At 36.4% G+C, this 11,438-nt stretch overlaps 1 protein-coding gene across 1 annotated transcript; it reads right to left on the bottom strand.

Moving 5' to 3' along the window:
* Positions 1 to 1,052: 1,052 nt before the first annotated feature.
* LOC114516558 (neuroblast differentiation-associated protein AHNAK-like) lies at positions 1,053 to 2,366 on the bottom strand. The gene is made up of 3 exons (XM_028536083.1): positions 2,357 to 2,366; positions 1,886 to 2,066; positions 1,053 to 1,779 (listed from the first exon to the last, which is right to left on the bottom strand). Exons 1-3 carry the CDS (start codon positions 2,364 to 2,366, stop codon positions 1,053 to 1,055), a joined length of 918 nt encoding a protein of 305 aa, XP_028391884.1.
* Positions 2,367 to 11,438: the final 9,072 nt, after the last annotated feature.

Here is an 11,438-nt window from a genome sequence, read left to right as displayed (position 1 = left end):
CACTGCAGTTGGACTTTGAGTCAGCGTATAATTTATAGCAACAAAAACTCGTTCCTCTGTAGTCAGTTGAACCATTTTCTCCCGGACTGGTTATTAATTTCCAATTTTATCATTTTCGCAAGGTTTTTTTTTATTATTCACGAAGCTACTTTAAATTCCCAAAGGCCTTAATTCGTCATTCGTGCGCTTTACACATAAATTTCAACGCCTTAACGAGTCGTTTTACACATCTTTGCGCGCAGGCTTATTGTTAGGCAGCGTCCACTTTTTCAGGGACACTCAGGAGCACTTATAGTGCTATGCCATTCAAATAGGTGAATTCAATGGCGTCCGGTTTTTTTGAGACACCTTGTATAGCTTAAATATTTCGATTTTTTAAATTTTTTTTTAATTACACTCAGTTGCAAATTCTCACATTCTATAAAGCTAAAGAAACATACTTACAGACTGATGAGCAAGCGCGTACTTTAAATATTATATTATAATAAGTGATGTGAAGTTTCCCGTCCTTGGTACAAGTGCGGTCATGCACAGTCAGATACCTATCAAACAAGGTTATGAGTAACGTACCGATGTTTCCTCCAATAGCCTCACTAGTCGCAATTATTCACCTTAACAAACTGCCAGGTTCCTGGTGTATTTCTTCTGGTTCATGTCGTCCTTCATTTAGTGTGTTTAACAGTTGATCCTGCAGACCCAATGATCAGAAAACAGCGGGTAGAAAAAGCAGTTGAATTTAATCGATCACTTCATAAACATGTGATTGAAAATTTTCACTGCCATATTTGTCAAGTAGATGTGTAAGTTCATTATGCTTTCTTACCTTTAGGGTTTACTCATGTTCATGTTTATTTCTACTACTCATAGCTTTCCTTACTTGTGTTCACTTCTGTTTTACTGTTCCACTCAGGTTTACTGCATTTCACTAGCTCGTATCTACTTCCATACCACTCGTGTTCACCTCTACTCCACTCTTATCTACCTCTATACCACTCGTGTTCACCTCTGCTCCACTCTTATCTACCTCTATACCACTCGTGTTCACGTCTACTTCAATCGTATCTACCACTATACCACTCATGTTCACATCTGCTCCAATCGTATCTACTTCTATACCACTCGATCGTGTTTACCTCTGCTCTACTCGTATCTACTTCCATACCACTCGTGTTCACCTCTACTCCAATCGTATCTACTTCTATACCACTTGTGTTCACCTCTGCTCCAATCGTATCTCCTTCTATACCACTTGTGTTCACCTCTGCTCCAATCGTATCTCCTTCTATACCACTCGTGTTCACCTCTGCTCCAATCGTATCTCCTTCTATACCACTTCTGTTCACCTCTGCTCCAATCGTATCTTCTTCTATACCACTCGTGTTCACCTCTGCTCCAATCGTATCTCCTTCTATACCACTCGTGTTCACCTCTGCTCCAATCGTATCTCCTTCTATACCACTCGTGTTCACTTCTGCTCCAATCGTATCTCCTTCTATACCACTCGTGTTCACTTCTGCTCCAATCGTATCTCCTTCTATACCACTCGTGTTCACCTCTGCTCCAATCGTATCTCCTTCTATACCACTCGTGTTCACCTCTGCTCCAATCGTATCTACTTCTATACCACTTATGTTCACCTCTGCTCCAATCGTATCTCCTTCTATACCACTCGTGTTCACCTCTGCTCCAATCGTATCTCCTTCTATACCACTCGTGTTCACTTCTGCTCCAATCGTATCTACTTCTATACCCTCGTGTTCACTTCTGCTCCAATCGTATCTACTTCTATACCACTCGTGTTCACCTCTGCTCCAATCGTATCTACTTCTATACCACTTATGTTCACCTCTGCTCCAATCGTATCTGCTCCAATCGTCTCTGTCACCTCTGTCCAATCGTATTCATACCACTCGTGTTCACTTCTGCTCCAATCGTATCTACTTCTATACCACTCGTGTTCACTTCTGCTCCAATCGTATCTACTTCTATACCACTCGTGTTCACTTCTGCTCCAATCGTATCTACTTCTATACCACTTGTGTTCACCTCTGCTCCAAACGTGTTTCCTCCAAACCACTCGGGTTCACCTCAACTCCACTCGTGTCTACTTCTGTGCCACTGAATATGAAAATAATTGCTAACGAGCGTATAAAGTGATTATCGTAACGTTTCTTGCTTCTTGTTTTAGAGGACGGAAGAGCAAGCATTGTGCATTATGTAATAAATGCATCAGTGAATTTGACCACCATTGCAAGTGGTTAAATAACTGTATTGGTGGCCAAAACTACAGGTAAATATTTGAACTATATGATAAACTATGTATAGCTATATCCAATTATTTCCCAATGGAAAAAACCACTAGTCATTGCCAAACAATATTATACAGTGTAGATTGAATTTAGTGGTGTTATCCTAGTGTAGAACTAGAATGCAAAAGCGGGTTATGTGGCTTTTCAGCGACACCTTTCCTATTTCAAAACGGCAAAATACTTTTTACATAGAAATTAGTGATCGAAATTCAAACTTGTCCAATTGGGTGCGAATCAAAGCGAATTGAATTTATCATGCGTGAACTTACTGCGTGTATGCGCCGATAGGAATGTCCATTTAATTCGTATAGGTTTTTCCACAGACAAAATATAACCCAATGCATTTATTTCCAGCCATTATGACATGAAAAAATGTTGTTAGAGTGCTAGACACTGTAACTCTTTCTAACCAATCTACCACACAACTCCAAATCTCGGATATTTGATATCGACTTTTGTACTATCGCAGTTTCTAATCATTTTGCCATGTAACTTTATCAAAAAACTTTCTGAATACATGCATCATTTCCATTATAGATTATTTCTCGGCTGTTTATCAGCGGCACTGGCTACTGCACTGTCATTCCTGGCATTCTGTTTATATCTTTTTATCATGCATTTTAAAGACGAAGTATCGAGCGACAAAGGTTGGTTTACGGTATTTAATAGTATTTATTAAATTGTCACATCGAATTACACGGTGTTGGTAACCAGGTGATCTGAAATGGCGGGAAAGGACTGGGACTAGTTGTCAAATGAAATCCATTTCTCGGTTGAAACAACTTAGGCTAAGTGCACACAAGCGTCGTTTTCGAGCGTTTTCAGAATCGTTTTTATCAAGTCTATCGCTTTGACGCCCTGTCCACACGATCCGAGGGAAAATATACTTAATATGCTAAGTTAGCTTCAACTTCTATTGTAAATTGACGGTGTTTGAAAACGAAAATGAAAACGCTCGAAAACGTTACCGTGTGCACATAGTCTCTTGAAATATACTTTGTTTTAGTTTGAAATTTACCTCAGAGTTATAGTACTTAGAGTATAACTAAGCACAATCACAAAATTTCGACAGGTACATTTCATAAAGAATAAAAAAGATATTATCGATTAATTGCTGCCAAATGGATTTCTATTTCAACGACCCTTCTGAGCGCTGATTGGCTAAAATATAAGCGCGAAATCACCTGGAGTATAATCTTGCGTTTTGCATATTTTCCCTTTAGTCTTATTTTGTCCGTGTTGTCTTTCATGTCAATAAATCTTACCTTTTTTTTCCAGTATGGAGTATATTTGGTGATCAGGATCGGAGGATATTTATTTCACTCACTTCGGTTTTAATTGTTTTGCTATTGCTTGCTATCATGCTGTTGGGGCATCTCTTGTGTTTTCATGCTTTTTTAAGTAAGTTCATATTTATTTTAACAATATAACCAAGAAGTAGCGTGGCAGTATTTGCTTTTTAACCACTTCCCATCACGTTTGGTATAACAACTGGCTATATAAAATAGACCCTAACACTTCTCTATGTTTTCATTTCGTGATGGCGAAGAAAGATATAAAATAAAAAAGTTGGGAAAAATTCCAGGCAATACAACTGGACTTAAGCCATTGCTTTCAGACGAGGATCTCTGTCGCATTATTACCAGGCTGCTTAGATGGTGATGATCTAATAATTTTATATGAGAAAATAACTAACTCATTGTCACCTTTGCCACCTTAGTTCATAAGGGGATGTCAACGTATGATTTTATTGTTTACAATCGACGAGCAGCCGCTGCAGCTGCGGCTGAAGAGTCTGAGATTTCTGTCAGATCACCGAACAAAATAAAGCCATGCAAGGTATCATCATTACTGTAAATAATATCTGCATTTTTAGAAGCATGTTACTGCGATATTAGGCCACTTGCGCTTTGGAGGAAACTGATTTGATTTTAATATGGTGGAAACTGTGTTTGTGTCTTTTTGGTGCGAGAATTTGCAAGAAAAGCACACATTTTCACTTGAAGATTGTAATTTGAACAACCAGCACAAAGTTTCTGAATAGGTCTAACGTCTGTATTCTAAAAGCTGTCTCACTCGTTGAATGAGAGATCTCAGTCATTTCATAGCGAATCCTTTGAGCGGTATTTTCCCTCAAATAAGAGCTTGATTGTCAATGTTTTGCCTCAAATCTTTCCACTGATTAAGAAAGGACTATACTCGTTGATCAGTAAAACAAAATTTCTACTCAACGAGTGTGAGTGTTAGTGAGCTTTTTTACTACCATTTAGTCTACTTATTAATTATTAAAGTTTACAGTAACTAGCTGTTTCTTTGTTGCAGTAGAAAACTCTCGTGATAGTGAGGTTGCCAATGATGCATCAAGGGACTGTTTTGGTAGCCTGCTTGCACCCCCCACCTGGAACTTAGGCTGGAAATGAGAACAGAAATTTCCGATTTTCGTGCTGCAAGCAGGCTACTGTTTTGACAGCATAAAGAAGAATCAGGTTCCCAAAACAGCTCCATGATGCATGGTCGATCCCGTTATCATTATATTTCCCTTCTGCAACATCTGAATTACTTCTAAATGGCTTTAAACGGTTAAAAATATTTCTGAAAATAACCCCTTTACATTGTTTAGGCAAACAAGGTGTCTCAGCAGAGAGTTGGGGAGGGGAGGTGAGTTATTAGGAAGTGAAGGTTTATCGGAGAGTGGAGAATTTGTAGAGGGTGGAAAGTTATTTGAGTGAGTATAGAAGTTAATTGCATGGGAATTAGTGAGCTATATGAGAAAGTGACAGCTAGGGCAGGTTTAAGCATAGGCAGCCCAGAAATATTCTCGTGACGCTTGCGGGACGTGTGTGTACGCGAGTCTACTAGGTCTAACTCGCGCACACACGCATCGCGTGAATGTATGAATGGAATCAGGGCTGATGGAATGGAGCGAGTTATCCCGGCTAGGCGAGGTGAAAACTGCATCAGGTTAGGCCTTTTATCTAATGCGCTTTTTGATTATTGAAGAGTAGAGAGTATGTTGGAGAGTATGGGGGTTATGAGACTAGAGTTTGGAGATTTATGATCGCATTGCAACCTTACTTTATGTTGTTTTTAAAAATCTTGTTGTCTTTTGCATTCAGCCGATTATAAACATTCTAAACTTACGTTTTCTTCGTAAATTAGCATTGAAATACAAATGAAAAAGTCACAAGACGACTGTCGAATAGAAATGAACGATAAAAATCAACAAAGATAGAATAATTGTGCTTTCTGCATGGGATCAATTGGTATGTAAAACCATTTTTTTTAACTGTACACGCTGTTTTCTGTGTTATGTTTAGATAAACTGTTTGTGTCATATTAGATAAACTGTTGCCCCATCTTGCAAAGTCTTTTTTCATTTGGAACAAACCGGTGTCCCGAAGATGTAGAAGGACCACGTTTTTCCCAACTGTTCCTAGCTTGAATTTGAGATGTGTGTGCTTTCCACGCGAAATTAAGACCCTAAACTCTTTCGCGACAATCCTATATACATCGAATTAGATGCCAAAATATTAATCGATAAAATATTACCATGCGTACGTCTGGTTTGGTTAAATATTAGGAATGAAACCAGGTTATGATATTGGTTATGATAAAGTGGTTCGTTTTAACAAGTTGAGATACTCTTCATAATGTATGTACGGGTGCCTATCATTTTTAAGACTAACAGAAGTTGGAATTTTCTGTATTGACAACCTTTACGAATGTCCATGCTCATGCAAAGGAATACAATGAAAATAAAAATACAAATATGTTCCAAATATCAAAGTATAATTATCTCGTTCATCGTGTTGTAGATACTGGTCGTCGAAGATCCCGAATCCAACACATTGTGAAGAAAAATTATTTAAATGGGACTTTTAAAATATTTTAGTTATATTAATTGTACAGATAAAACTCAATAGATATATTGTTATATAAAAGATACATACAAATGTATTTATAGGTATTTATTACCTATGGTAGAGACTGCCGCGGCTGTCGAATGGGAAAATTTTCCTTCCTCTTTCATCTAGTGAATTTAGGAGTTGGAAACGGCCACATTTCCAGAATGACGTATATTTTTTTTATTTGTATGCATTCAATAGTAATAATGTTATATATAGTTCATTAATTCATGCCATCCCAAACGACGCTTATATACCCAAAAAGTTGATCAAATCCCTATCTTTACCAAATAACTTGTTTGACGACCTAAAGCGAGAGTTGCCAGGTATATAATATGCATAGGAACCCTCGTTTCTAGATACCTGATTTTAAGGAGTATTTAAGTTTCTTCGTGTTAAAGATGGATTACAACACATCGAACGCTAATGTGGAGAGCATTAGGCTCATTGCCCGACTTAGGCTCATCACAAATTCTGCGTAAGTGCTGAAGAAATGGGCTAGGAGCCTATTAGAAACCGGCATATGGCTTTTTAAGGCCTGTTTCAAACTTTTCATGCGCCGAACCGAATGCAAATTAAGTCTTTTGTTTATTAAGTTTATTTCCATTCGATTCTGCATATGAAAAGTTCGACGTCTGAAACGGGCCTAAGGCGCCTGCGGGCCCCTAGATAATAAATCAGAAATATATAAGTTACGTATTCTTTAAGGCTGGTCGTTCAATGCGACTGACACTATTGTCTGTATATCAGTGATATCACGATTGACGACGAAATTAAAAGTTTTTAAAAAATTCTAAAAATTTATTTAAGTTCAACACTAAGAGAAAAATGAAGTACGTCAACGCTACCACTGACCACACACTGCAAGGCTCATAAAAGGTATCGGAAATTGAAATTCCAAATCACTGAGTGTTCCAAATGCAAATAATACACTAGTACTGAGCATGCGCATTGGCTTCAGTTTTGTTAATAATGGCGACTCGCCTTCAGTTGGCACGTATGCCTTGCTGAACTTTCGGAAAATGAGTTGTATTGCTTACTCGAAGAAAAAAACGCTGAAAATACCAAAAAATAATCAGATAAGTGAATGATAAAACAATTATTGAACTCGGTTCTAGCAAAATATCGTCATTTGACGGTTAATATTTACGATAAAATGCAGCTAGCATTGAGTTGAAGCAGCTAGTCTAATACAAAGTCAATTATTTTATCATAATATTTTATAGAATGTTCATATAGATTTTTTGCATTCTTAGACTTTTCAAATAACCTGAATGGAAAAAATAAAGTTGGCAAGAAAATTGGGAATATAACTAAGTCTTTTAACTAACCACGCAAGCACTCTATCGAAGCGGAAGTACGCTGAAACACAGTGTCTTGGCTGATTGTGATAAGCTTTGAACATGTGGTTGTGCTCAGTATTGTGTACGGTTTCCTGTAGACAACTCTGAACACAACGACAGGTTCAAAATAGTGGACATCTTCTCAAATAACCCAACACAATGACGAACGTGGGCGTAGAAGAATGCCAACCACAATCAATTATTTTATCATATAGAATGTTCATTTTTATTTATTTTTGCATTCTTAGACTTTTCAAATAACCTGAATGGGGAAAATAAAGTTGGCAAGAAAGAGAAAATATTCTCATTGGCAACAGTCTTTTAAATATCCATGCAAGCACTCTATCTAAGAGAAAGTACTTTGAAACACAGTGTCTTCTCAAAATTATATGCACATGAATTCCTCCCTTCGTTATCTTCTCAATGTCCTGATTTGACTGATTGTGATAAGCTTTGAACATGTGGTTGTGCTCAGTATTGTGTACGGTTTCCTGTAGACAACTCTGAACACAACGACAGGTTCAAAATAGTGGACATCTTCTCAATTAACCCAACACAATGACGAACCTGTGCGTAGAAGAATGCCAACCACAGTCAATTATTTTATCATATAGAATGTTCATTTTTATTTATTTTTGCATTCTTAGACTTTTCAAATAACCTGAGTGGGAAAAATAAAGTTGGCAAGAAAGAGAAAGTACTCTCATTGGCAATATAAGTCCTGTAACTATCCATGCAAGCACTCTATCGAAGCGGAAGTATGCTGAAACACAGTGTCTTCTCAAATATGCACACAAATTCCTCCCTTCGTTATCTTCCCAATATCCTGATTTGGCTGATTGTGATAAGCTTTGGACATGTGGTTGTGCTCAGTATTGTGTATGGTTTCCTGTACACAACTCTGAACACAACGACAGGTTCAAAATAGTGGACATCTTCTCAAATAACCCAACACAATGATGAATGTGGGCGTAGAAGAATGTTCATCCTCATAGAATGTTCATTTTTAATTATTTTTGCATTCTTAGACTTTTCAAATTACCTGAATGGGAAAAATAAAGTTGGCACGAAAGAGAAAGTACTCTCGTTGGCAATATAAGTCCTGTAACTATACATGCAAGCACTCTATCGAAGCGGAAGTACGCTAAAACACAGTGTCTTCTCAAATATGCACACAACACAACAACAGTTCAAAATGGTGGACATCTTCTCAAATAACCCAACACAATGATGAATGTGGGCGTAGAAGAATGCCAACCACAATCAATTATTTTATCATATAGAATGTTCATTTTTACCCAGTGTAACCAGTTTATGGTAATAAATATAAGAACAATTATATAAGAACATTTGATATCTATCTGCATATAAGCAAAATAACATATTTATCAGTGGATGAGATAGAATCTTTACTTTGGGAAAGAATTGAATTGAACAGGTGAAAGAGGTCATGATCCAATACTTTTGGAGCTCTCTTATATTAATGTTTGTATCAATTTTATGTGTAACCTCAGTTACTCATTTTTTGAAAGCTTTGATTTTGTTCATATCATAAAACTCTAGAACACTAAACTGAAACCAGACTGGTCAAAAGTTAGCTTTGCACTGAGGGCAAGACCCAAGAGTTTGACTGCAAGTGCCTCAAAAACCCTAAGGAGCTCACTTGAAATATTCCCCTATACAGACCTCCAATCTGGTAAATATTTATTATTTTATTTTAATTGCTCTATTAAATTTTGATATCGAGCACTCTTTCTTCTTGGATACTTTATCAAGAGCATGATAATCAAGAGATAATCAAGAGCATGATAATCAAGGGCATGATAATCAAGAGAGACAAACTGTATCAGCAAGGAAGAATGGTAGAATCTAGAGAAATGAGAAATAAAATTATATCGAAAATCCGTAAAGAAAAAAGTAAATTGTACGAAAGGATCAAGCCTCTACGTGTTCATGAACCGAAAGCATGGTGGAAAAACGTTAAAAAGATAGTGGGCAAAAAGAAGCAAGAATTTAGTCTTAAGTATTTCGCTGAGCACTTTGCTTGCCCATTAGCTCATATTTTCAACGAATCATTTAAAGAACGTGTTTTTCCTGATATTTAGAAAATATCAAACGTTAATGTGCTATTCCTAGAACTAAACGTTGTTCTGCTGATGAATTGAGACCAGTTGCCTTAACGAGTGTTTTATCCAAAGTTCAAGAATCTTACGTTAACGGTTGGATCATTGAGGATGTTGGAGAAAAAATAAGTCGATGCCAGTTTGGTGGGCTCCCTGGGTCATCAACAATTTATGCATTAGAAATCTGTTTATACTCAGTCTTCGACTGCATTGTTTACGCGCGCGGTCAGCCTCTCCTGCCTGTACTAATTACTGTATTATATATTAATATATAATACAGTACTAATTACTGTATTATATATTAATATATAATACAGTAATTAGTACAAGCAGGAGAAGCTGACCGCGTGCGTAAACAATGCAGTCGAAGACTGAGTATAAACAGATTTCTGGGCTGTCTATGATGTAACAATGTTTATGACACCACCAGGCACCTCGTATGAAGTGATTGATGTATCATCCCATACATCGGTAAGTCCAATTGGAATCTCACAGGAATGGGTGGATAAAATAATTCAATTTACCAGAGATGAGATGATGGAGTTGAACGGAGGGAAATGTAAGGAAATGATTATTGATTTTAGAAGGAATAAAACAGATATACCACCGATTAACATTGGCGGTTGTCAAGTAGCTCGAGTACTCTCCTATAAATTGCTTGGAGTATGGATTGATGATGATTTCAAATGGAGAACCAACACAGAATATATTGTAAAAAAGGCAACCAAGCGATTACATTTTTTAAAAATTTTGAGGAGGTACGGAGCACCTATTGAGGAACTTTTGATGTTCTACTGTACAGTTACTCGATCTGTTCTGGAGTGCGTTATGCAGATAAGGAGTGGTGGACTTACAAAGATGCAAAGGGATAATATAGAGAGAGTTCAGAGAAGGGCTCTTAACATTCTTTATCCGGAGCATACTGGCTATTAGGATTATAGCAGCAAATTAATTGTGAGTAAATTGGAAACCCTGGAAGAACGTAGAAATAAAGCATGTGTATTGTTGATTAAAGATTTGATAGACCTGAATCATCGGCTTCACGAATTGTTGCAAAAACATGTGAAAAACGTACCTAGTGAAAAAGAAACGAGATTTAACAAATATATATATATGTATATATATATATATATATATATATATATATATATATATATATATATACACCCATTTGCAAAAACGTTGGCCGCAGATAGATAGATAGATAGATACTCGAAGTCTAATTAGAATTGCATATGATTACATTTGCATGGGATTTCAATCATATTACACAACATATGCAATTCTAATTAGATTTCGGGTATCTATCTATATATCTACCTGCGGCCAACGTTTTTGCAAACGGGTGTATATATATATATATATATATATATATATATATATATATACAAAAATTGTGTTGAGCACTCTTCAATCTACAACAGATTATTGTATAAGCATTTGTTATATATATATATATATATATAATTATATATATATATATATATATATATATATCATGAGTGTGGCAAGCGGCAAGCACTGCTTGTTATACGAAACAAATTTGTAGAGAATAAAATCATCAATATATATTGTCTTATATATAAAATATTTAGCTGTATTACGTTTATTCTACTGTTTCTTTTATTCTATTTTTAATTTTGGGGTACTTTTTTTCGAAATCGTGAAGGTGAGAGCTTTTAACGCCAACTATCTTCAACTCTAGACTGAATTTATTCTTCAAATGGTCTGTTGATTCCAAAAAACGCTTTTCATATA

This window comes from Dendronephthya gigantea, unplaced genomic scaffold (assembly GCF_004324835.1).
Source record: "Dendronephthya gigantea isolate DGI-Jeju-01 unplaced genomic scaffold, DenGig_1.0 000006F, whole genome shotgun sequence".
Taxonomy (NCBI): Eukaryota; Metazoa; Cnidaria; class Anthozoa; order Malacalcyonacea; family Nephtheidae; genus Dendronephthya; species Dendronephthya gigantea.
The sequence above is the reverse complement of the archived record's forward strand: the minus strand, read 5'-3'. Positions and strand labels throughout refer to the sequence as shown.

What these genes read in the sequence shown, in the direction of transcription:
- LOC114516558 (XM_028536083.1), bottom strand. An exon ending in ATGAATACGATTGGACAGAG is followed by an intron (nt 1,780 to 1,885) that starts GTGACAGAGACG and finishes GTATAGAAGTAG; the next exon opens with ATACGATTGGAGCAGAAGTG.